The 27,720-nt window shown below is 39.7% G+C and overlaps 1 protein-coding gene across 1 annotated transcript; it reads left to right on the top strand.

Moving 5' to 3' along the window:
- Positions 1–29: 29 nt before the first annotated feature.
- On the top strand, positions 30–27,639 carry LOC120223789 (zinc finger protein 33A-like). Its single transcript, XM_039222022.1, is given in 6 exon segments — positions 30–77; positions 2,324–2,386; positions 14,818–14,944; positions 15,425–15,520; positions 23,796–24,499; positions 24,502–27,639. Coding segments are annotated over 5 exon segments (2,316 nt in total). The 5' UTR covers positions 30–77; positions 2,324–2,371; the 3' UTR covers positions 25,876–27,639.
- The last annotated feature ends 81 nt before the right edge of the window (positions 27,640–27,720 follow it).

Raw genomic sequence — 27,720 nt, 5'->3', positions numbered from 1 at the left:
TGTGCAAAACTTCGCAGGCCCTTCTAGAGTCTCTGGCCTACCGTGAGAGACAGTCCGGAATCTCCACGATCCTGCAGGTCTGCTTGCCGCTGCGGGACCTCGTGCGGCCCAAGTGGGAGGGTTGGAGAGGCCAGAGGGTTGGAGAGCTCCCAGAGGATCCCTGAGTGGCTCCAGGGAGCCGCGGTGTTCCGAGTGGAGAAGAGGCCCACGGACCGCGGCGGGACCCTTGGCTGTTCTACCCGAGAGACTGGGGAGGGGAGGCCTCGGCCGGGCGGAGGGACGCTGGGACGCGAGAGTTTGTGTTAGAAGGAGGGGCCGGCCTGGGATGCTGGGACGCGGCGACTGGAACCCCGAGGAAGATGCACATTTCGCGTGGACCCCGGGGCGTGGCTTGTGCGGCCGCGGGAAGAGCATCCGTTGCGCGTGCGTGATGGGTGCGCCCAGTTGCCGAGAGAGAGAGAGAGAGAGGTCCCGAGAGAGAGAGAGAGAGAGAGAGAGAGAGGTCCCGAGTTGAGCAAGTGGTTTGATGCGGGGCAGAACTGGGTATAAAAGAATCATCTGGGAAAAATAGCCTACCTGAGATTTTACGCCTGTAAAACTGAAGGTATTCATAACACCTGCCTCTGGAGTTACTCAGAGGCCTAGCAGTAAATATTAGCGGTCGTTAACAGACTTCTTACTCGTTACTTTATGCTCACCTAAGTGGGTATAGCTCTCCCTGCTGTAACAAATTGGAAAATGGAGAACGAGAGGAAAGTTATATATCCAAGTCACAACACTAGCAGATAAACTAGAACACAATTTTAGTTGTTTCTCCGAATGCCATGGTCTTTGCAATTTACTATCTTGGTTGTAAAAGCCAGTATTTAATCCTGCACAGCACTTAGCAGAAGTAATTTGGCATGTGAAGAAACAATTTGGACGATTGAATCTTACCATGTAGCAGTTCTCTTTCGGGGATTTCTAGAGGTTTTCAGAGCCTCAGATAGAGACAGCATAATTGTTTCTGAGTTAGGTCTGTAACTGTTCTCAGAAGCCTTGATACGAGTTTATTGAAGGTCTGAATTGAGGTTCTATGGAGTAACAAACAGTGGAAATGTGGGGCTGGGTGACAAGTCCCGTTAAAATGAATTTGCACCTTAGGCGCATTTCTCATCTATCTTAGAATGAAGCACCTCTTGTCAAATAAGGTGGAATCTCTAGGAAGAGTGTCTTACCTGGAGAGAACCACCCCACTACTTGAGTTTTGAGCAGAGGCAGTGTAGTTCTGAGAGATGCAGACTCCAGATATGCACAGCCTGTTCAGAATGAGTGAGATTTGAGAATGTTGCCACCTTCAGAAGCCTTCAGGGCTGCCTGTGAAGGGAAGTCCAGACCAGGTTTCAGAAGAGAAGCATCTGGGCTGAACTAGTGAAGGACAGTTAGGGTACACAGGAAATACAACTTCACTGGAGGCGCTCCAAGGATATGCGAGAAGGGGCCTTAAAACTAGATCGGAGTCCGTTTTGTCTCACCATTCCCAGCTCACCCCCCACTCTCCTTATTTTTCACTCACTCTTCCCAGATTCTAAGCTGTCTTTCACATAATGAATCTGGCATTTAAAGATGTGCTGATGAGCTCTTTATAGGATGGCAGTAGGAAAAGAATTTCTTTTCTTGAAAAGTGAGGAAAAATTGGTGCTGAGGGTATAAGTGAATTTCTCTGGTTTTGTGTTAGGGGCAGAGCCCAAAGTAGATATTGAATCTCCCCACACCCAGGCCATTGCTAACCACATCATCACTGTGAAAACACATTTCTTAAAAGACAAACATTTCAGAATACATATATTTTAGAAAAACAAAAAGTACTCTTAAAGTGCCTCCATTCCTTTTTTTTTCCGTAGCTTTGGTTGCGTTCTCTAATTTGGGGAGTAAACAAGGAATACACATGTGACAACTTTTATTATACAACCTTTGCTGAAGGTGTAGGTTTTCTTCATTTAGCATACTGTAATTTGTTTAACAAGTTTTCTCATTTTTAAAACTTCTTTGAAGCAGAATAAAGGGGCACATCTATTATTTTAAAATATTAAAATATCAATAGACAAGAGTTAAATTCACCCAGTGAAAAATTGCACACCCAAGCTCTGGATGGCCAAGTCACGGTTACATGTGGGTGCTTTATCTTATGTTCTTTCCTGCTCCTTCTCCAAGGTGAAAAGGATATTGTCCCACAGAGAGGCATTTTACCCTGGTGATGTTGGTGGCTTTTTAAGAAGGCAAATCCAGGAACTGCAAAGCAATCTGTACCTTTAATGACTTCATTCCTGTTTTTCTATCCCAGCTATACTTTCAGAGATTTCAGCATTTTTCCAAGAAAGACCAGCAAATTATGGAGAAATCCTATGTGAGTTGTTGTTGAAGTCATTTTATGCTTTGTTTTATTATGGATTTTATGAGGGTAATGTCTCCCATATTTTATTTTATTTTATTTTATTTTATTTTATTTTATTTATTTTTTCAATGTTTTTATTTATTTCTAGGAGAGACAGACAGCATGAGCAAGGGAGGGTCAGAGAGAGAGGGAGTCACAGACTCTGAAACAGGCTCCAGGCTCTGAGCTGGCAGTCAGCACAGAGCCTGACACGGGGCTCGAACCCACGAACTGTGAGATCATGACCTAAGCGAAAGTCGGATGCTTAACCGACTAAGCCACCCAGGCGCCCCAATGTCTCCCATATTTTAAATGGGAAAGTAGGAATTGATAAAATGGAATTTTATCAAAAGTAGGAATTGATAAAATGATAAAATTGATAAAATAAAATTGATAAAATTTCCTGAGGGAAACAGCATGACACAATGGTTCTCAAACCTCACTGCACATCAGATCAAAACTGGAAAGTTTGTTAGACCATAGAATGGGGCCAAAGAATTTTCATTTTGAACAAGATTGCAGGTGATTTGAGGTCTGTAGACCAGCATTGGAGTAACAGATCAATAAGGCATAGTTGATGAGGAGATACACACACACACACACACATCAAATGAAGTTAGATGGTTATCGAACTTAATATTTCTGACCTGTTAGTCATTACCAAAAAAAAAAAAAAGACTGCGTTACATTGATCATGCATAGAGCAACCTGATTCCTTTTGAAGCCTAAAGACTTTCTGGCATTAAGAGGTGAATAGAAAAACTTTTGTTTCTTTTTATATAAATGATAAGCTTCTGGTGGCAACCAGAATGTCTGTAATTATCCTTCAGTGGAAGCAAAAGACAAAGAACTGAGCAGAGCCAAGTTGATTTTGAGAGACTGCATTACTGAAGCCCACATAGACCACTTTCCGATGATATTGATTTGTTTTGTTTTTGTTTTCCCTTGATAAAACCTAGAGCTTCTGTAGAATACATGGACTGCATGTCCTTAAAGTAACTCTAAAATTCCCAGTCCCTACCAACCAGTAAAATACGTTCTGTTGCTGTAGACTTGCCTCTTCGGGGTCTTTTATATAAATACAGTCACATGATATGTATTTTTGTGTGTGTCTTCCTTCATTTAGAATGCTTTAAAGGTTTGTTCGTATTGCAGGATGTGACAGACTTCATTTTCTTATCTAACTTTATTAAGATGTATTTGACAAAACTGTAAGGCATTTAAAGTGTACATCATGATGATTTTGATATTTGTATACCTTGTGAAAGGACTTGCATCTAGTCAGCAAACACATCCATTACCTCACATTTTCTTCATGTTTTGGCATAGCAACTTTTTTTTAATGCTTTATTTATTTTTGAGAGAGAGAGACAAACACAGTGTGAGGAGGGGAGGGGCAGAGAGAGAGGGAGACACAGAATCCAAAGCAGGCTCCAGGCTGAGAGCTGTCAGCACAGAGCCTGACACTGGTCTTGAACCCACCAGCCTTGAGATCATGACCTGAGCTGAAGTTGGAGGCTTGGCTGCCTGAGCCACCCAGGTGCCCCTGGAGCAGCAGGTTTTAATTGTATAGTACAGGGATGTCAGCTGTAGTCACCATGTTACACATTAGGTCCTCAAGCCTTCTTCATTTTATAGTTGAAATACCAAGTTGACTTTACCAAGACTTCATGCCTTTTTATTACTGACTATTCCATTGCATAGATGGATCACATTTTGTGTATCTACTTATCAGTTTATGGACATTTGGGCTGTTTCGGCCTTTCCACTATTGTGAATAGCACTGCTCTGAACATTTCATGTGCAAGTTTTGCTTGAATACTTGTCTTTAGTTCTTCTGGGTATTTACTCAGAAGTGAAAATGCTGGATCCTATGTTAGTTGTATTCTTACCTTACTAAGGAACTGCCAGACTTTTTCACAATGGCTGCACAGTTTCACATTTTCACCAATGATGTATGAGAGTTCATTTCTTGACAATGCTTGTTGTCTTTTTATTTTAGCCATCCTGGTGGGTATGAAGTAATATCTCATTGTGATTTTGATTTGCTTTTCTCTAATGACTGATGAGTACCTTTTCATTTGCTTGTTTGGTATTTGGATATCTGCTTTGCATGTATGTCTATTCAAATCCTTGGTCCTGGATATCTGCGTTGCATGTATGTCTATTCAAATCCTTGGTCCATTTTTATTATTATTATTCCTGACACCCTTTATTTTTATTTTTTAAAATTTATTATTATTTTTTAAATGTTTATTTTTGAGAGAGAAAGAGAATGAGCATGTGAGAGTGGGGGAAGGGCAGAGAAAGGGAGAGACAAAGAATCTGACGCAGGCTCTGCATTGTCAGCACAAAGTCTGATATGGGGCTGGAACCCACAAACCTGTGAGATCGTGACCTGAGCTGAAGTCGGTTGCTTAACCGACTGAGCCACCCTGGCACCCCTTAAATTCCTAGTTCATTTTTTAAATTGCATTTCTATAAGTATTTTAGGTAGTAGACTTTTATCAGATAGATGATTTTCAAATATTTCTTCTCATTCTGTTAGTTGTCTTTTCATTCTCTTGATAGTATGTCCTTTGATTTCACAAAAGGTTATAATTTGGTAAAATTTGGTTTTTCTTTTTCTTTGTTGCATTTGCCTTTGATGTCATGTAGAAGAATCTGTTGTCAAATCTAAGATCATAAAGATTCACTCCTGTTTTCTTCTCAGAGTATTATAGTTTTTAGCTCTTATATTTAGGTCTTTGATCTGTTTTGAGTTACTTTTTGTGTATAATGTGAGGGAGGGGTCCACTTTCATTCATTTGCATGTGGATATCCAGTTCCAGTACCATTTGTTGAAGAGACTGTTTTTTCTCCCTTAGGCTTGTTACTGTTATGTGGGGTATAGTTTTGTTGTTGTGTAATGAATTTCTGTAAAGAAAGACTTTTTTGTAAAGACCGTACTTGTTGCATTTCTTTACCGAAGTATCCATTCCATTTGCCAATGGTGAACTAGTGATTAAAAAAATTTTTTTTTATGTTTTTATTTATTTTTGAGAAGGAGAGAGAGAGAAAGGGAGGGGCAGAGGGAGAGGGAGACACAATCCAAAGCAGGCTGACAGCTGACAGCTCGGAGCCTGATACAGGGCTTGAATTCACGAACCATGAGATCATGACCTGAGCTGAAGTCGGTTGCTTAACCGACTGAGCCACCCAGGTGCCCCCAATGGTGAACTAGAGATTTTCTTAAATCCCTGGGGCCAAAAAACCAAAAATCTCTGAGTCCTTGCTGCTGGTGTCTGGGTTTGTTGGAGTATACCATCACCACCACTACCACCAACGGGCTGGGCAGTAGACAACTCTTCCCTTATCCTCACTTCCTGCCGGTGCAGAGCTGATGACCATCAGAGGTAAGAGCCTGGGGCTTTGGGGGTCTTTTCTGAACATGCATCTTGCCCTGGATACGTGTATCTTCTAAGTTTTCAGGACATACGGAAGTTTTTCAGTCTCAAGCTATTCCACTCCCCAGCTTTTCTTGCCAGACTTTTTTGGCATATCTCTTGTTTGCCCCAAGTGTCATCTTTTGCCCCTGGTGGCAGCAGCTGGTTCATTTGCCTTTAAATGTTTTTAGTAAATGCCCTCCCATAGTCCTTTCTGTGATGTGCAAGAGTTATGAGTATTTTGGATTAGTCTTTTCACGTTTCCACTAGACAGGTCAAAACAGACCAGCCCATTTGTTTGAGAACCAGCTCCGTTCTTCTCTCTCCAGCACCAGCAATGCACATTAGGAAGGTGGGATTTCATCTTCCAAGACTGTTGCCGAGCCAGTGTCATGTGTTGAATTGTGTCTCCCCAAAATTCATATGTTGGAGTCCTAACCCCCTATGACGTTATTTGAAGATAGGGTATTTACCGAGGTAATCAAGTTGAAGTGAGATCATTAGGGTGGACTCTAATACAGTGTGACTGGTGTCCTCGTCAGAGGGAGATTTGGACCCAGAGCTGCATACAGGGGGAAGATGATGAGACATGGGCAGATGGTGGCCTGCAAGCCTATGTGAGAGGCCTTGACCAGCTCCTTCATGCACAGCCCTCAGAAGGAACCACCGGGCCAACACTGTAGCCTTGGACTTTCGCCTCATAACTGTGACTGTAACATTCTGTTATGTCAGCCACCCAGCTTGCGTTCTTTGCTCTGGCAGCCCTAGTCGACGAGTGCCCCCTGTGAGGCTGAGTCAAAGCCACACGGGTCTCTCCTCCCAGGTTTCAGCTGCCTGCTGTATCCGTCCTGTGGTAGGTGGTTGTCAACCTTTGCCTCTTCCTGAGTTCTGATAAAATTCATTCTGCTAGTTGCTTCCCGTTGTTGTGAGGTTTCTGTGGAGGGATGGAGCCCTCACAGTTCTCTCATCGTTCCTGACCTGGGTCTGCCTGGGCGACAGTTTGCTGAGTTTGAGTTCCTTGATCTCCCTGCCTGTGCTCTTGTGCAGTCTCTGCTGCAGGCTCCTGGGACTCCACACAAGCCCCTTTCTACCTCTCGGTGAGATTTCCTTCATGGAATCTTGATTTGATAAATAACGTTTCCTATTATATTGGTTTCCTACTAGAGCTGTAACAAATGCTGCAGATGTGGTGGCTGGGGCAGACACAGATTTGCCCTCTTGCAGTTCTGGAAGTCTGAAGTCCTAAATTCCTCTGACGGGGCTGAAGTCAAGGTCGTGGCAGGACTGGTATCTTCTGGAGGCTCTGAGGGGAGAATCTGTTTCTTTGCTTTTTGTCTGGCTCTTGGGGTACCTTCCTCCATTTTCAAAGCACATTACTTCAGTTGCTGCCTTTGTCTTCACATCGCCTTGCCGTCTGTAGTCTGGTCTCTGCCAGCTTGTTAGGGCCCCTGTGATTAGGCTCCAAGCACAAGCTAGGTAATCTCTTTTCAAGATTCTTCCCTTAATCATATGTGCAAAGTCCCTTTAGCCACGTACGGGACTGTTCACAGGCTCCAGGGCTTAGGACGTGAATATCTCTGGGGCCAGGAATCACCCAGCCACTCCTGGGTTTTCATCCCTGACTCACTGTTCTCTTCTATTTGTGTAGGTACATTGATTTGTCATTCCATTTGCATAGGGAGACAAAACTGTATGCATGTACCATGAAAGAATATATATTTTTGTTGTATATGATTTTTAGAATTATGAATGCGGTCTCATTTAATGTATATGTTACCGCAGCTCTGTGTTTAAAATTTAATATTGCATTTATGATATATTAAAGTTGATTAATACTTGATTCATTTTAATATTCTGTTATGCCACCATACGTTTTAGTTGTCCATTTCTTTATTAAAAGACATGTCTTTTTCATTTTTCATTTTTGTGTGTAATTCTCCAGTGAACATCTTTCACATTTTCTCTCCCTGTATATGAGCAAGCATTTCAAGTATACTGGAGTGTACACACATGATTAATATTGTTGGAGCATGAAGGGTCTTCTGTTGTCACTTGGTACTGCCTGATTGTTCTCCTAAGTGACCTTGTGGCTCACACCAGCATATATGATAGCATACTGTTCTTTATCTCCTTATTAATGGTTGTTATTATTATTTAAAAATTATGGCTTGAGGCACCTGGGTGGCTTTCTAACTTCAGCTCAAGTCATGATCTTATGAGTCTTGAGTTAGAGGCCAGAGCCTGGAACCTGCTTCGTATTCTCTGTTTCCCTCTCTCTCTTGACCCTCTCCCGCTCACACTCTCTCTCTCTCTCTCTCTCTCTCAAAAATAAACATTTAAAAAAAATTTTTTTAAATTATGGCTACTCTGATGGATAATGAAAGCCTCATTGTTGTGATTTATATTTCTCTTATTGCTTTATCAGATTGTGCCTTTCAGTTTTCTTCTGTGGAATGTTGGCTTATATATATTGTATATTTTTACATATTTTTCTATCGATTTCGTTCTTGTGTTTCTTAATAATTTATAAATATCCTTTATGAGTTTTGTATACTAATCCGGTTTTTATTCATTGTAAATGTCTTCTCCAGGGTTTGTTCTTTCTTTTAACTTTATGGTATCAGTCATGTGAAAGTTTTGCATTTTGATGTAGTCAGATTTGTGAATCTTTTGTTCAAGGGTTTTTTTGTTTCGTTTTGTTTTTGTTTATTTTTTCCAGTTCTTTTATCCTTCAGGTATATTCCCACTGTAATACGCAGTCATATTCCTGTGTCTTAAATTCAGCACATGTTTTCTCTCTGAGGTGTACCATCAAATTAGGACACAATTAGATTCATTTATTTTATTTGCTATCTGTTTTACGGTTTTATTTTCATTTTGATAATTATTTTTGTTTAAAAAATACAATTTTTTGAAGATGAACTGTACATATAAAACACAGCGTATTCAGAAATCAGTCTGGCTTCTATCTCAGTCCCCTCCATCCTGTTTCCTGTTCCTTCCCATACCCTTTGAGAGTGACCATTGTTTAAAAAAAATTTTTTTTTAATTACAGTTTATTTTAGAGCAGCAAGCAGGGCAGAGAGAGAGAGAGAGAGAGAGTGAGATACTCAAGCAGTCTCCTCATTCAGTGCAGAACCTGATCTGGGGTTTGATCCCACAACCCTGGGATCATGATCTGAGCCAAAATCAAGAGTCAAGCCCTAAACCAACTGAGCTGCCCTGGTGCCCCAAGGTTTCATTTGAATTCCAGTTAATTAACATACAGTGTTACATTAATTTTACTTGTACAACACAATGATTCTCATTTTGTTATTTTTAATGTAAGCAGACCCATATGGAGATCTTTGTGGGTCCCATATTATACTTGATTTTCTCACTTAAACTTTCTGTCACTTAATAGTATATTATGGAGCTCGCCCTGTGGCACTATACAGAGATATTCCCCGGTTCTTTTTCCAGTAGCTCTGTACCACTCCGTGGTGTGAGTGTATCATAACACATTCAGCCAGTTCTTTATTAACCAATATTTGGGTGGTTTCTAGTCTTTTGTAACTATAAATAGCAATGTAGCCTTGTGCCTACGTCTTTTCTTTCTTGTGCTCTGTGGTTGGTTCCCAGAAATGGAATTTCTGCAGTAAGTGGCAAATTCATGTGTAAGGCAGCTAACTATTGCCATATTCCACTTTTTAGTGGTTAATCATTTTGCATTCTTAACAGCAGGATATGAGGATGCTTTTATGCCAACAGCAAATTAAATTAAGTATATGTGCTTTTATTCTTTTGGATTTCTGCCAGTCCATAGCAGTGAAATGGTTCAGTATAATTTTTATTTTCATTTTTCTTTTTAAAGGGTGAGCTTGATTTCATACAGTTTAGTGCCATTAGAGTTTCTCTTCCTGTGAGTTTTCTTTTCACAGTCCCTGCCCATATTTCATAGGGCGGTTGGTTTTTCCTTTTTTTTTTTTTTTAAATTTTTTTTCTTAATGTTTTATTTATTTCTGAGAGAGAGAGAGAGAGAGAGAGAGAACAGCATGAGCAGGGGAGGGTCAGAGAGAGGGAGACAACAGAATCTGAAGCAGGCTCCAGGCTCTGAGCTAGCTGCCAGCACAGCCCAATGCGGGCCGAACCCACGAACCGAAGTCAGCTCGCTCAACTGACTGAGCCACCCAGGCCCCATTTTTTCCCTTTTTAAAGAACTCATTATATAGAGATACTAACCCTTTCTTTGTCAGGTAAGTTGCAAATACTTATTTCTGAGTTGTCATTTTTGTTTATCTTTTGATTTTGGTTTTTACTTTAACTCTGCAGAGGGTTTTGTTTGCTTGTTTTTTAATATTTTTGGTCAAATCTGTCATTATTTTATTGCATCAGGATTTTTAGTCACAGGAAAATTTTATTCCTTCTTAAGTTATGGAGGAACTCACCCATGTTTTCTTCTATAATTTACATAGTCTTTTACATTTAACCTTGACGTGTCCATTTGCAGTTTTCCTGATGTATAGATGAGAAAGGATCCTATTTTATCTTTCTTATCCTATCTATTAAGTTATCTTATCACTCTTTAAAAAAATGTTTTTTAACACTTATTTATTTTTTGAGAGACAGGAGACAGAGAGAGATAGAGCCTGAGAGGAGGAGGGGCAGAGAGAGAGGGAGACTTAGCTTCTGAAACAGGCTTCAGGCTCTGAGCTGTCAGCACAGAGTCCCATGCAGGGCTCGAACCCAAGAACTGAGATCATGAGCAAAAGTTGGTTGCTCAAACAACTGAGCCACCCAGGTGCCCCAAGTTATCTGATCAGTCTTAATGTGAGATTCTTTTTTTCCTACTCTATGATACTGTCTTTATCATTTACTATATTCCAGATGTATTTGAGTCTATTTCCATTGATACCTCTTTTTATTTATGTGTCTGTACCATATTATTTTAATTGTGGAAGCTTTATGTTTATATTTGGTACTGCCTGGTAGATTAATCCTTTCTCATTGCTCTTTTCTCAGATTTTTCTTGGCTTACTTTGCTTTTCTTCCTGTTAAAATATATAACCAACTTGTCTTATTCCCACTTAGAAGCTTTATGTATTTTTTTGAGACTGCATTAAATTGCCCTATTAATGTTACGAATCAAAGATGCTAAGATTTCTTATGTGAGAACATGGGCTAGCTTTAGTTTCTTCTAATAGCTTTTTAAAGGAATGCTTTCATAGCTTTCTTTATGTAGGTTTTGTTCACTTTTTGTTATAACTTCATGTCTAAGTATTTTAATTCACTTTTTATATTTTACAAAGTTAAAAAGATAGAAGCATTTTCCCCACATATTTTCTTTATGATATCTCTGTTTGTACCCAAAGTGTCCTTTAAACTTTATTGGGTTTAGGATCCAAAGATCTTAAGATCATAACCCTTACATTCTTTCATATAATAGATTTTTATTTTTTAAGTCTTGGTCACATGTCTTGTTGAATAGTTATTATTGAGCTTAACAGGGATTTAGAATCCTCTGAAACTCTTTGAATCTTTGTACCGAGACCACACTTCATAGCAGTTAAGTCAGAAACTCTGGGGATGGTGCCTGGCTGTGGGTAGCCATGTTGAGAAGCATGTCTATTTTGACTGATCTGTTTTTCCTCATGATTGAGTCAGATTCTGTATTTTTCTTAGGCTCATTTATCATATATTTCTTATAAGGTATGAGTGTAGCATTATTAATAATACCACCAAATATCCTACTCGAAAAGTAGACTTTTTTTTCCTCCTTTTGTAAACTAATCATCTGTCATGTGAAACCTGGGGATGTGTGAATGTTCTTATTCCCAACAGCCTTTCACCCAGTGGTTGCTAGTGTAGGTTGAGCCCTTTTTCTCACATTTCTTGGCCATAGATCTTTTCTTTTGTGAAGTCACTGTGTTAGGTCCTTTCCCCATTTTTCCATTAGATCATGTTGTTCTTATTGTTTTAGGAGTATTTCATATATTTTGGATATAATCCCTTTATCATTTCAAGATGTTGCCCAAATTTCCTGTCCTCTGATGCCTTTTTAAAAACTTGTTTTTTGGGGCCACCTGGGTGGTTCAGTTGGTTAAGTGGCCGACTTAGGCTCAGGTCATGATCTCACAGTTCATGAGTTCGAGCCCCGTGTCGGGCTCTGTGCTGACAACTCAGAGCCTGGAGCCTTCTTCAGATTCTGTGTCTCCTCTCTCTGCTCTTCCTCTGCTCACACTTTGTTTGTCTGTCTCAACAAACAAACAAACTTATTTCCTTTGGATTAATAGAAGTTCTTGGGGCGCCTGGGTGGCTTAGTCGGTTAAGCGTCCGACTTTCGCTCAGGTCATGATCTCGCGGTTTGTGGGTTCGAGCCCCGCGTCGGGCTCTGTGCTGACTGCCAGCTCAGAGCTTGGAGCCTGTTTCAGTCTGTGACTCCCTCTCTCTCTGACCCTCCCCTGCTCACGCTGTCTCTCTCTCTCTCTCCTAGAAATAAATAAAACATTTAAAAAAAAAAAATAGAAGTTCTTAACTTCAATGTCCTCCAATTAACATTGGTCTTTTTCTTTATAGTTAGTGTTTTTAATTTTTTTTTTTTTTTTTGCTTATCTACAGATCGCAAAGATAGTTTTTTGTGTAATGTTCTGGAAGTTTTACTGATCACATTTGAACCTGCTGTCCATCTGGAATTGATTTTCACATATTTTGTGAGATTGAAATCAAATTTGTTTTTCTCTCTCTCTCTTTTTTTTTTTTTAATATTTTTATTTATTTCTAGGAGAGAGAGAGAGACAGCGTGAGCAGGGGAGGGTCAGAGAGAGAGGGAGATACAGACTCTGAAGTAGGCTCCAGGCTCTGAGCTGGCAGTCAGCACAGAGCCCGACGCGGACTGGAACCCACGAACTGCAAGATCATAACCTAAGCGAAAGTCGGACGCGTAACCAACTAAGCCACCCAGGTGCCCCATCAAATTTGTTTTTCTCAATGTCCTTTTCTCACTGCTCTACTAGTAACGCTTTTTTTTTTTTTTAATAAACCAAGTATCTATGTTTGTGGGTCAGATTCTAGATTATAAATTTAGTTCCATTGATCCTTCAGTTTATCTTTTAGTGATAGCATACTCTGTTAAATTACTCTATCGTCGGAATAAATCTTTATATCCATTAGTCCATCAGTTTTGTACTTCGTAATGAGTTACCTCAAATTTTATAGTTAAGAACAACACAAATTTGTTATCTCACAGTTTTTGTGTATCAGGAGTCTGGGAATAGGTTAGCTAGGGCCTCTTAGGTGTAAGGCTGCAGTCAAAAGTGTCACCTGGGTTCCCTTCCATACATACGTGGCAGAATTTATTTCTACATAGCTGTAGAACTCACAGGAGCTTGCTTTCAGATCAGTAGTAGAATTTTATCCTCTTAAGTGACTTACACGATTAGGTCAGGCCCACCCAAGGCAATCTCCCTTTTAGATCAGAGTCAGCTGATTAAGGGATCTTAATTATACTTGCAAAACCATAACACAAGGAACACAAAATCACAGGAACACAAGTCTGTCCCTTGTGTGTGAGGGTCATTGGAGGTCATTTTAGAATTCTGCCTACCTCACTGTGAGTTTACTCATTTTGTTCTCCAAGATGGCTTTGGTTATTTTTAGTCATTTGAGTTTCTATGTAAGTTTGAGAATGAACTTGTTAGTTTCCACAGAAATATCTGCCAAGATTTTAATTCCAGTTGTCTGGAATTTATAGGCTAATTTGGGGAGAAATGACGTTTTGTAATATTGAGCTGTCCAATCCATGAATGTAGTGTATTCATTTATTCAGGTATTCCTTATTTTTTTCTCAATAATACTTTAACAATTTCTGGGTAATAGTCTGTTCTTTCTCCTGTTAACCAAGTTTTAGTATATGGCATGAGTATTTATTAGCTATTTGTTTTGATAACCTGGGAATGATACGTCTCTGTCTCTGCTTGCTTATGTCTGTTTGTTGAAATGTTTTCCACAGTGGTCATCTCCTCAGTGGGTCGTACATAACCCAGGGACTGTGTAAGATAGTCTGTTCAGTTATGGGAAGAAAGTACTCAGATGCCTCCCTACATTTATTTTAATCCAAAAAAAAAGAATAGAGAAATCTAATGTATGGTGAAATGAATATAGACAGTAATACTGTATTATCATTAGGTATTGTGGTAAATATAGCTATGTTGGCAATCATTACAATGTATAGGTGTATCAAAGTTACACAGTGTTATGTACCAGATTTATTCAGTTGAAAACAAAAATGACTTAGAAAAAAATGAGGAAATTTAATATATAGATTGACATTATCAGTTGACAATTATATTTTTTAAAAAAAGGTTTCCTGGATGGAAGAGTAACCAAATATTTTGGACACCCTTAATGTACGGAGTTGTGTCCAGAATTGCTTGTAACATGTTCCCTGAATATTACTATAGCTGTTTATCTTCTCAGAGTCCCAACAGTACTACCCTGTGTGTTCATCGTTACTCCTTTCACTACATATTTTGGATGTATGCATGGTGATGCTGTTGCCCCAGGTTTGTGAATGATACTCTGTTATCAATGAAACCCACCCCAGTAGCAGGAATAGAACTTTTCTCTCCTCTGTAACCTCTATCTACTTTGCGCATCTTTTTCCTGTAGTAGCATTGCATTGCAGTTATATGCTTATACGTTTGTGTCTGTTTGTCAGACTATATGCTCCTTGAGAACAGTGACGGGGTATTATTGGTCTTCAGACTCTCAGAGTAGGAGAATTCTTTACGACACACAGGCATTTAGTGGGACACCGGTCCCTTAGCACAGCGGTGAGGAATATCTGTCACGGGATCTCCTTGTCCAGCCAAGTGCACAAGTAGACATGCCATAACACATTTTCTAATTGCCTGTGAATAGCTAACCCCCTAACAGTTCTCTGACAGCTATTCTATGTCTTCCAGTTCTCATTACTTACACAACTGTACTGTGCTGTTTCAGGGATTATTATCATTTGAGGATGTGACTGTGGGCTTCTCCCAGGAGGAGTGGCAGCGCCTGGCCCCTGCCCAGAGGACCTTGTACAGGGACGTGATGCTGGAGAACTACAGCCACCTTGTGTCAGTGGGTAAGAGATGGTTTGCTATGTAGACTTCTAGTATGCATGTCCTTTCTTGGTTTGAAACCTGTAGAAGCTTTGTTGGGTTTAGTGATAGGGAGGCTTGATATTCAAGTACTAAGGGGAAGGATTGTTGAAGCACCATAAATAATGTTTTCTTTCTCGGGGTGCCTGGGTGGCTCAGTCGGTTAAGCTTCTGACTTTGGTTCAGGTCATGATCTCACAGTCCGTGAGTTCCATCCCCGTGTCGGGCTCTGTGCTCAAAGCTCGGAGCCTGGAGTCTGCTTTGGATTCTGTGTCTCCCCCTCTCTCTGCCCCTTCTCTGCTCGTGCTCTGTCTCTCTCTCAAAAATAAATAAACATTAAAAACAATTGTTTTCTTTTTCAATGAAAGGTTGTATTTGGCACCTGAAGTTTCGTTTTCTGTGTTCTTCAAAGGCCCTAAAGCCCATGGGCCTAGTCCAGCTCCCATGTCGTTTCCCATCCGCAGGGTACTGCGTCCCCAAACCAGAAGTGATCTTCAGGCTGGAACAAGGACAGCAACCATGGCTCGTAGAGGGAGAGTCCCCAGACCAGAGCTGCCCAGGTGAGTTAGGATGTGTTAAACGGATGGACACTAGGTGGCACGGTATGAATTCCTTTTGTTCTCAGGTGTTTGCTTACGTGTTCATTTCACATTCTGCAAATACTGAGTACCTAGTGTGTGCACCAACGTTTTAGGTGCTGGAAACACTTAAGCAAACTAAATTGTTCCTCACCTCGTGGAACCTACATTCTGATAGGAAGAGAAACGTAAGAAACAAACAACAGTTCGTACGTAACACACAGACATATAACATACCAATAAAATAGCAAGGAAGTTAAAGATGAAAATAATGAAATGTTTTATTTGAGAAAAGAGGTTCAGGAAGGCAGTTGGGTGATATCAGCTTGAATGGAATGAGGGTGAAGATCATGGGGAGTCTGGATGGCAGAGGGGAGATTAAATGTCATTCCACCAAGGCAGGAATGTACTTGGTGTTTTTGAGGGCACATGTGTCAGTGTGGACTGGGGGAAATGAGTGAGCAGAGGGTGGGAAGAGTTGACATTATAGTGGTAAAGGAACTCAAATTCTGTAGGGCCATTCGGGCCATAATAAAGATTTTGATTTTATTCTGAATGAAATGAGAAGCCTTTGGTATAATTTTACCTAATAAGCAACATATGCTTATTTTTTCTTTGAACTTTTCTCTCTGACCTCTGGGCAAAGAAAATAACTACTGGGGCAGAGGAATGAAAGCAGGACATCAGGACAGTACTTCAGTCTGTGAGGAGGTGGTGATAGCTCACCCCTGGTTGGAAGTGGTGGAGAAGATTAAAAGTGGTTGCCTTCTGGTTATGTTTTGAAGGTGGGGCCTAAAAGATTTGCTGTGAGTTGGGTAAGAAATGTGAGAGAAAGAAAGGAGCAAGAACTACTCCGAGGATTTCATCCAGAGCAATTGGATGAATGGGTATCAGTTGCCAAGATGGGGAGACTGGGAGAAACAGTTTAGAAGGGGGCGTTAGGAGTTTAGGTTGCACATACCACGTTTCAGGTGATGATAAAATATCCGGCTTACCTGGGAGTTAGCATTTGGCTGTATGAGCAGAGGTAGTTTAGGGGAGACCCCAGGTTGGAGATCATTTATTTGGAAATTATCAGTTTATGGTAGGATTTAAAGTTTTTAAACTTAGCATTTGAAACTGAGGGATCAGACAACCTCTCCTTAGAAGTAAGAATGAACAGATCTGAGAGGTCTGAAGGTCCCAGGGACACCAGCTTTCAGAAGTCATTAAAAGGAGAAAGCTCAGTGAAGAGAGAAGAAGCAGTTTGGGGATGAGGTGGAAACAGAATGTGGTATCAAGTCACCACTTGGTGTAGCCAAGTTAAGACAATTTTGAAAGACAGTGAACTTTTTGAAGCAGAATAATAAAGTCAGTGGTTTTTCTCTATTTGCAAATCTTCCAGAAGCATTAAGGAAAACAAGCCATACACATGTCATTATATGATACCAGAGGATGTCTGAAATCCCAAATCCATACAGGTGTAAACGGTGCAGAATTGATGAACAAATCAAGGAGTGTGTGTATCAGCAGGGGGTAGAAAACAAAAGCATTTCTGATGCTCAGATGGACTGGTGAAGTGCTTTTCATGAACAGAGTGCGTACTCTGAGATGTGAAACCGGAAACTTAGATTAACAGCAGTGCTGTGCACTAGAGAGCTGAGCTCCCTTGGATGCAGTTTGGTTCTGCCAAGCAGATGTAGTAGAGGGAAGTGTAGAAACCAAACCGTATTTCCCAGTAGCCCTCTGTTTCTGTGATAGCAAGAGAGACTTTACGTTTGGGAAAACAACCTCACAGATATCTAAATGTGGAGAAATAATCTTCTGCACCATCTTAGTGGGTACTCCTAGAACACAGGATTTGAAGCAAAAACTTACTCGATTACAGTTGGTCAGGATGTGCAGACTTCCTGCAAAAATGAGGGAAGTGGTTAGGAGGAAGGGAAAGTTCAAGATAGCCATTGCCTTGTCAGCCAGAGCTCTGTAATCAGCACATCTGATTGCTCGGACTAACAGGATAATTTCAGAACTGAGTAACAGTGGGTGTTGAGCTGACTTCACAGAAACTACGTGCCAAGTAGCCAAGTTGGACACAACACCCACCGTTACTCAGTTCAGAGAGGCAGCAGTGCCAGCCTGGTGACCTGATGCAGGAATTGCCATTGCCAAGGCCGCTCTGGCTAGGAAGGAAAGAAGATCTTGGCTGATCTATAAACTGAGTCCAGTACACATGCAAAACGCTTCTCCATAAGGAATTATCTCATTAGCCTAAGACATGACTCTCTTCCCTTCTCTTGAGTAAACCTTGTACAGCATGACGTTCCTTAAAAAGCTCATGTCCTTTCAGCCCGAGTCATTGAACAGGAATCAGCACGAAATACATACAAAAGTGTTGCAAGAAAAACGGATGACAAAAATTGGAAAGAAAGATAGTAGGTGACTGAATTGTCATCTGATCAGAGTAGTCATAAAGTAGATAGATATTGGGACCAAACATCAAATCATGAATTTCAAAAGAGAGAACTAGTTGGATTAATCACCTCTGTGATACAAGTATTTAAGGGGGCACCTGGGTGGCTCAGTTGGTTAAGCGTCCAACTTCAGCTCAGGTCATGATCTCGCAGTTCGTGGGTTCGAGCCCAGTGTTGGGCTCTGTGCTGACAGCTAGCTTAGAGCCTGGAGCCTGTTTCGGATTCTCTGTCTCCCTCTCTCTGACCCTCCCCTGTTCACACGGTCTTTCTCTCTCAGAAATAAAAACATAAAAAAAAAAAAAAAAAAGAAGTTAATAGTAGAAAATAAATAGTTGAATAGTAGAAAATAAATAGTTGGGTGTCAAACTCAGAAAAGAATTGGAACAAAAAATAAAATCACAGTCAAGAAAGCAAATTGGAGGAATCCCGAGGAAGAACAGATACTGTTGAAATTATATTCCAAAAGAAATGAAAAATGTGAGCAAGAAGAACCTGAAATGAATCTTGAAGATTTCAGTAAGAAGAGAGTTCATCTACATACTATACCTACAGTTCATTCCCCAAGGTGGAAAGTAAAAGGAATAGAACAAATATTTAATATAATCAGGGAACACTTTTTGTGGGGGGTTGGAGGGGAGAGGTGCAATTGAATCTGTGTAAAAGAGTCAGGCGTGACCACATTAGGATAGATTCTAATAAAGGGACGAAATTTCCAAAACAATCATTTTGATAACCAGCCAATATAAGAGACAAGTCCAACTAACTTCAGACTTTTCCATAGTTTAACTTGTAGTTAAGAGTTAGAGCAGTTCCTACAAGATCCTCAAAGTGTTCCATTGACAGTATTATACCCACTTAAGAAGATACTCTTTAACAAACAGCAAATCTTTTTTTGAATAGGCAAGAACCCTGGGATCATTGTTCCTAGACCCTTCTATTAGAGAATGAATATCAGGTAACCAAGGAGTGACAGAAAAACATGATGATAACGCTCGTGGTGGGCTTTGTTTTCAACTGAAGAACTAATTAAAGCAAATATGGGAGCTAGCTGACAGAAGAGAATATACCAGTTGCAAATCTGGGCAACACAGAAAGGCTGGGTATGTGTCAATATAGATAAGAGGAGGCTAAAAACAAGTGGAGGACAATGAAGGTGTATGAATATACCTGTTCTAACATGAGGTGTGCATTCCTAAAAAATCGCTGCTCCACATGAAGCAGTGCACTAAGACTCGCTGGGCTAGCGGCAAGATGGGATTGGGGCTGGAATACTTGAAATCTTTGTCAGTGACACAGTGAGAAAGCACTGTTCACCTCTCTAGCTAGAATTTTGTATTCATTTATTTTTCTTTTTAGTTCTGTTGGGTTTTGCTTTATCTGTTTAAAGAATTATTATCGAGGCACCTGGGTGCTCAGTTGGTTAAGTGTCTGACTTCGGCTCAGGTCATGATCTCATGGCTTGTGGGTTTGAGCCCTGCTTCGGGCTCTGTGCTGACAGCTCAGAACCTGGAGCCTGCTTTGGATTATGTGGATCCCTCTCCTCTCTCTCTGCCTCTCCCTGCTTGTTCTCTGTATCTCTCTCAAAAATAAACATTAAAAAAATTTTTTTTACAGAATCATTAAGAAAAAAGTATAAATACGAGGATCTTTATGTCCTCTTGATGAGATGATCCCGTTATAATGAACTTTTTTGCCTCACAAATCCTAGCTAAGCCATTTATTAGCTTAGACAAGTCACTTAACCTCTGTGAGCCTCTGTTTCCTCATTATTAATGTCAGTAATAAGACCTTTGTCAAAATAGGTGTGAGCATCAGATGAGGCAAGGTACAAATTACACAGTGCCTTGCTTTAATAGGCATTCAGGAAGTTTATGCTTTTAGCTAACATTCAACTAGTGCCATCCTAATAGTTCAGGATATATCAATTAATAAGAAAGCCAAGGACTCTGCTTTTGTGGAGCTTAGATTCAGGAGGGAGGTGTAGAGGTAAGTCCATAGAGGAGGAAGTAGACAATAAATAAGGATGCAAATAAATTAATCCTATAATTAATTAGGGATTATAATCATGCCAAATGCTATGAAGGGTTTTATTTTTATTTTTTTAATTTTCTTTTTAATGTCTATTTATTTTTGAGAGTGAGAGAGTGCATGCACACACATGTGAGTTGGGGAGGGGCAGAGAGAGAGGGAGATACAGAATCAGAAACACGTTCCGGGCTCTGACTTGTCAGCACAGAGCCGGATGTGGGGCTCAAACTCACAAACCCCCAAGATCATCACCTGAGCTGAAGTTGCATACTTAACTGACTGAGCCAACCAGGTGCCCCTGGTTATGAAAGGTTTTAAAGATAAGAAAATGAGATGATGTGATCAAGGGCATTTGCAATAAGTGGACTGTTTCAGCCAAGTGGCCCAGGTGGCTTCTTCAAGATTTTAGTTGAGGGTCACCTGGGTGGCTTAGTCAGTTAAGCGTCTGACTTTCGCTTAGGTCATGATCTCGCGGTTCGTGGGTTCGAGCCCCACATCGGGCTCTGTGCTGACTGCCAGCTCAGAGCCTGGAGCCTGTTTCAGAGTCTGTGATTCCCTCTCTCTCTAACCCTCCCCTGCTCACGCTGTCTCTCTCTCTCTCTCTCTCCTAGAAATAAATAAAACATTTAAAAAAATAAAAAAAATAAAAAGATTTTAGTTGAAAAGGACCCAAACCACGTGATCCCTGAGAATAGCATTTCCTGAGAGAGGCGGGAGCGCGCTTGACTTGTCTGGTTGACAGCAGGATGGCTAGTGTGGCTCTGGCGTTGCAAGCGTAGTGAGCAACAGCACGGAGTAAGGTTGGAGACCTCAGCATAAACTTGATCTTGAAGTTCTTGGCCGATGCCGCTAAATTTGAATTTCATTCAGATAAAACCATGGGGGTCTGTTGCAGTTTTTAGTTAGTGACAGAGACTATAATATATCAAAAAAAAAAAATTTGATCTTCATACGTGATTCCTTGCACACAGCTCCAAAATCCTTTGGGGTCTTTGGCGTGAAAAGAAGGTCTTTGGTATACTGGGCTGACTGGGTGCTGGGGGCCACTAGATTGCCTTAGCACAGGGCTGGTCACTGCCAGCAGCCAATGATTCAATCATTCAAGCCTCTGTAATGAAACCTCCATAAGGACTTCTAAACAGCGGAGTTGGAGGAGTGGTGAGTGGCATGCCTGGAGTTTCATACATTCACACAGCACTCACATCCCCAAACCTTGCCAGTGTGTCTCTTCTATTATTTGGCTGTTCCAGAGTTGAATCCTTTATAATAAACTAGTAATAAATAAGTAAATTGTTTTCTTAGTTCCATGAGCTGTTCTAGCAAATGTTCAAAGCTAAGGTGGGCTGGCTAGTCACAGGAGCCCTCACTCTTTAGTTAGAATGCTAGAGGCAAAAAAAGGATGAAACATATAGTACCTTTCTCTTTCTTTTAATTAATGTTTCCATGATATATCTTTTTCACTTATTTTTTTGAAGTTGATTTATTTTGAGAGAGAGAGAGAGAGAGTGTGCGCACAAAGTGCACAAGGGGGGAGGGGCTGAAAGAAAGGGAGGGAGAGAATCCCAAACAGGCTTCACACTGTCAGCACTGAGCCCACCTCTGGGTTCAAACTCACGAACCGTGATGTCTTGACCTGAGCTGAAATCAAGAGTCGGAGGCTTCATCAACTGAGTCACCCAGGTGCCCCTCCATCTTTTTACTTTTAGCCTATTTATATTTAGAGTGGATTTTCTATTGATAGCATTCAAAGACCCATATGGTTGGGCTTTTATACCTAGTGTGAAGACCTCTACTTTTTTAATAGGAATATTTCAACCATTTAAGTGTTTGCCCTATGGAATACAACATCTTTATCAGTTTGATTTCAAACCACATACTATTTTACATGTAGCTTTTCAATCTTATGTCAATATACTTCTGTTCCTCCCATTCTATATGATATCTTACTTCAAACCCTAAGATCAAGAACAAACTTGACCTTTGTTTTGAAAAGCACACCACTTGTTAAGGACCAGTACTTTCAGAATCCACCCAAATGTATTCAGAGGAAATCAGATATAAATACTTCAGAGGTTGTGGTTGGGAAAAAAAAAAAAAGACTACTGAGTATTTTAAATTTCAGCAATTAACAGGGTATGTTTATGTTTCAAAGGAGTATAATCTAACGTTGTGATAGAATGAGATGTTTGGAATGTGATTAATTTTAAATTTCAGTGTAAGTAGGACTTGAAATTGTAGAGAAGTTTGTAAAGACCTATGAATTTATGAGACATGTCATTTTCCTTAAGAACGAAGTTGTGAGCAAGTCCAAAGTGGAATGTAAGCTTGCCAAGTGAAGAGTCTTAGTTGAACTTGAACAATTTTTGACAAATTAATAGCCTGGCATTTCTAGAAAGAAGACATTTATTATGGAACTGTGAAGCGATTAGTTGAACAACACCTAATTATGTATATTGCTCGTAAAAAGTTTTTTTCCCCCCAGAATTATAACTGCAGTCTATTTGCAGTGCTGGTACTTGGAGACAATGGGATGTGAATAGATTTTTAAATAGGATCATCATTGTTATGTTGTATGTACTACGCAAGAGTTAACATGAAGTATGGCTGAGAATTCTTAGGGTAAATAAATATAAATATCTTTGTGTTTTAGTGAGGTCTTCCATGGTTATGAATAAAACCAAGAAATGTGGAAATTTGGGTGTCAAATTATTAATCAGAGCAAGTTTAAAATGGGGAAAAATTAGCATCTGGTGGTAGCATAAGTTTCCTTTTGAACAAACTCTGAGAAACTAAGCTGAATATACCATAACTAAAACCAGGTTATGGATTTGGTCATTTCAGCCTTCTTTCTCTTCTTCCGATTTTACATATCGTGGTCAACATTTGTGTTCTTTGTAAGTAACATGACTAGAGGGAAACTTAAAACTACATTAAAGGAGTCCTGTCACAAGCACAAGTGAATTGGTGCTTTTGGAATTTAATTTGTTATTGACAGTATAATAAGTTAACACGTAGCAAAACAGATGTAATTAAAAACATTTTTTTAAGTTTATTTATTTTGAGAGACAGAGAGAGTGGAGGAAGGGCAGAAAGAAAGGGAGAGAGAAAATCCCAGGCAGTCTCCTTGCTTGCTGTCAACACAGAGGCTGATGTGGGGCTCGAACTCATGAACCGTGAGATCATGACCCAGGCCAAACCAGGATTCAGACATTTAATTGACTGAGCCACCCAGGCGCCCCAAAACAGAGGTAATTTTAAAAGGAAGAGAATGAAACTGGAAACATGTAAACCATAGAGATAATTTAGCTACACTAATGTAAGGATGGGAAGAAAGTTACCTAAAGTATGATCCTTCAGAATATCAGATTGTCCCTCTGGTACCTCTTGAGGGCATTCTCATCTACTAAACTTCAGGGACTCTCTAGTTCTCTGTATTTCCCATTCCGAGATCTGCTCCCCCCTTTTTTTCAATGACTGTTTCCTTTTCTTCATTGCGCTTTATATTTATTTCTAATGTACGTATGAAATCTTAAAATACCTATTTGTAAATTGCCAAATATAGTTGTGCTTGTTAAAAGTTTCTATCCCCCTTTTTCTACCCTGTCAGGCTTTATTTCTTCAGATCCAAAAAGATGGGGCAACGTGACTATTTGGATCTCTCTTATTTCATAAAACTAAGTCAATTATGTAAAAGGGCATTTGTTTGTAAGTGTAATTTCATCATAATTACAATAAGATTAATAACTTATGATTGTTGTATTTTCTTTTCTCATTTCTAGAAGTCTGCAGAGTTGATAACCAACTAGAACAGAATCAGGAAATCCAGGACAGACATTTCTGGCAGGCTCCATTTATCAACAACAAAACACTGACTATACATAGAGGTAATGTATTAGGAAACATTTTTAATTTCAGCACAGACAGCCTTCCTTCTATAAAAATACCCTGTAAGTATGACTTATGTGGTATGAATTTGAAATGTATTTCAGAATTAATTATTAACAAGAAAAACTATTTAAGTAAGAAGCCTGATGACTTCAATCCATGTGGGAAATTGTTCCTTCACAGTAACCCTGAAAAAACTCAAATGGGAGAGAAACCTTGTGAATTCGTTCAAAATGGAAAATACCTCAGTTATAATGAAGATTTCATTTCATATCAGAAAATTAAAAATGTAGAGCAATCCTTAAATCAAAGGAATAAGGAATATGAGGAATGCAGGAAAGATTTCCATGAGAAGGCACTTGTCCCATATAACCAAGCTCATATAGGAGAGAGTCCTCTTGAACATAATGAATCTGATAAAATGTTCTGTAATAATTCAACCCTCAAGGTCCACAAGGTAACACAAAGAATGGAAAATCTTCATGAATTTAATGAATATGGTAAAACTTTGGAGAAGTCATCCCTCTTGAAACCTAGAGTTCATTTAAAGGTAAAGGATTATGAGTACATGGATAGAGTGGTTAGTTTCAATAAGTAGTCTTCCCTGACACAGAAGAGAGAGAATTTGAATATAACAACTTGGGAGAACCTTTCTGGGAGAAGTCCATTCTTAATGTAACCCCGAGAACACACATAAGAGGCAAAGTCCATGAATATAACGAATGTGGAAAAGCATTCTGCAAAAAGTCAAAACTCACCAAACACCAGAAAATACATACAAGAGAGAAACCCTATGAATGTAAGGAATGTGGGAAATGCTTCTCTCGGAAATCCCTCCTCACTTTACATCAGAGAATCCACACAGGAGAGAAACCCTACAAATGTAAGTCTTGTGGGAAATGCTTCTCTAGGAGTTCACACCTCATAATTCATCAGAGGACTCACACAGGGGAGAAGCCCTATGAATGTAACCAACGTGGAAAAACCTTCATAAGCAACTCAGTCCTCACAGTACATCAGAAAACACACACAGGCGAGAAACCCTATGAATGTAATCAGTGTGGGAAATTCTTCTCCAGAAACTCGTACCTTACAGTACATCTGAGAACTCACACAGGGGAGAAGCCATATGAATATGAGCTTTGTGGGAAAACCTTCTGTCACAAGTCAGATGTCACGAAACATGAGAAAATTCACATAGGGGGAAAACCCTATGGATGTAATCAGTGCTGGAAAACCTTTAGTCGTAACTCAGGCCTCAGAGTACATCAGAGAACTCACACAAAGGAGAAACCCTATGAATGTAGCGAGTGTGGGAAATCCTTTTCTGAAAAATCAGTCCTCACAGTACATCAGAGGATACACACAGGTGAGAAACCTTTTAAGTGTAATGACTGTGGGAAAACCTTCTACAATAAATCAGACCTCACTAAACACCACAGAACTCACACAGGTGAGAAGCCCTATGAATATAAGGAATGCAGGAAATTCTTCTCTAGGAATTCATACCTTACAGTACACCAGAAAAGTCACACAGGGGAGAAACCCTATGTGTGTAAAAAATGTGGGGAAACTTTCTACCATAAGTCAGACTATACAGTACATAAAAGAACACACAGGGGAGAGAGATCCTGTCAGTGTAACCAGTGTGGGAAAACTTTCACTTGCAGTTCAGTCCTCAGATCACATCAGAGAACTCACACGGGTGAGAAGCCGTATGAATGTAATGAGTGTGGGAAATTATTTTGAGAGAAATCTGTTCTCACCATACATCAGAGGATACACACAGGGGAGAAACCTTACAAGTGTAATGAATGTGGGAAGTCCTTCTGTCATAAGTCAGATCTCACTAAGCATCAGAGAACACATACGGGAGAGAAACCCTATGAATGTAATCATTATGGGAAAACCTTCGGTTGCAACTCAGGCCTCAAAGTACACCAGAGAAGACACATAAGAGAGAAACCCTGTTGAGGGTGAGATAAACACCCAGAAATCAGTTATCACAGTACATCCAAGGCTACACACAGAGGAAGAAAATTTGTAAGTAGAACGGTGAGAGAAATCTTTCATTCATGATACATACCTCAAAATACCATGGAAAATTCACAAAGGACGTGACTCAAAAGAATGTAAACAATGGCAAATCTCTTACCAGAAGTATTCTTCCAGAGCAAACAAGAGCATACTTATGGGGGAAAATACTCTGAATTTGATGAGTTTTTGAAAATTTGTCATAAACAAGGCAACTGAAAAAGACAGCATGTAGAAGAAAGCATACTAATGCATATAGGGAATATGGGGAATTATTTTATTATGAATTAGAGCTTATTAAACCAAGAATTTACATAGGAGATAATCCAGTCAATTAAACAGATACATAAAAATGTTCTTCCGGAATTTGGCCATTAATAATCAGAGAAACCACACTTGGGGAAAACTGTCAGCATCTTGTATTTTTTTCGAGACCTTCATCTACAAGTTGTGCACATTGTATGTCAGGGAAATAACAGGGGAGATGCCCAAAGAATGCAGCAAACATAGTTGAGCAACTTTGTCAGAAATGCCATATGTTGAGCAACACAATTGATAGAGGAAGTCACAAAGATGTTTTGACTGTACAGGCCTTGACAAAATTCCTGAAGATTGTATTGAAGGAAGTATGTCTTTAGGAAATATAGACAGAAATTTTCCTTTAGAGCTCTTATTCCTAAAGTTATGTTTTTCTCTGATCTCAAAAATTTTTAATAGAAATAAAGCTGAAGGTGGATATTTATAAAAATATTAACCATGGAATGTGAAGTTTTTGAAAAGAACAAACAATAATCTTCTCAGACTCTGATTTCACTTTTGGAGAAACATGTTATCACCCCATGACATTCCCTATCATGAGCCATTGTGTTTTTTTGATTTGTCTGCCTCACAACTATGCTGTTATGTCTGCAAATAATGTGTGACGGTCTGGTTCATCCTGGGGTCTACTCTAGGGATTCCCACCATGGACTAGCCCACCCCAGAGTGTACACCGCCACCAGTCAGAGGCCTCTGAAGGAGGTGTCTGCTCCTCTTTGTAGCTTCTGGAACCAGAAATAACATTGAGTAGTACTCTAGCGTGACCTTTGTGCCCCAATTCAAATTTACAGGAAGAGCATCATAGCATTCTTGCTTGAATTCAAGCCTCTTGACCCAATTATAGCCCACCCTGCCAGGGGAGAGAAACTTGGTGTTGTTTTAGTGAAATATTTCCTGTGTGTGTCAAATTATGAACAATAGCTTAACCATTGGTGTGCCTACGTGCCTTCTGCAGGTTGGGAGTAATGTATTACAAGAATAGTTGAAGTATCTGCATGCTGTCCTCAAAACTATCCCATAGTCTCTAACTTTTTCCACCTTCATCATTTCTCTCAATTTGGCTAATATTGATCCCATGTCTCATTACTTTTATAATAATATTTGTGTGTGTGTGTGTGTGTGTGTGATTATTTTGCTAGCGTATCAGTGAGAACACATATTTTGCAACTTGGTTTTGTCTTCAGATGCATGGTTTTGATATTTATACATATAATTTAGTTGATATGGTTTTACAAAGCAAAATATATGATTATGTAACTGTAACAATAATGTCTAATTTTCTGTCTGATTTTCAAAATTTTATGAGTTTCATTATTAAAACAATAATGTTTCAGAATTTAAAAATCAACTCTGGATAATCATTTAAATATGGCTAAATATGTCCTATTTAAGTAGCCAACTTGAGAGTTTGTTTTATTTTAACTTAATTTATTTAATTAAGAAAGATACTACAATTTTTTAAAATAT

This window comes from Hyaena hyaena, unplaced genomic scaffold (assembly GCF_003009895.1).
Source record: "Hyaena hyaena isolate Hyena2069 unplaced genomic scaffold, ASM300989v1 scaffold_1038, whole genome shotgun sequence".
Lineage (NCBI taxonomy): Eukaryota > Metazoa > Chordata > Mammalia > Carnivora > Hyaenidae > Hyaena > Hyaena hyaena.
The sequence above is the reverse complement of the archived record's forward strand: the minus strand, read 5'-3'. Positions and strand labels throughout refer to the sequence as shown.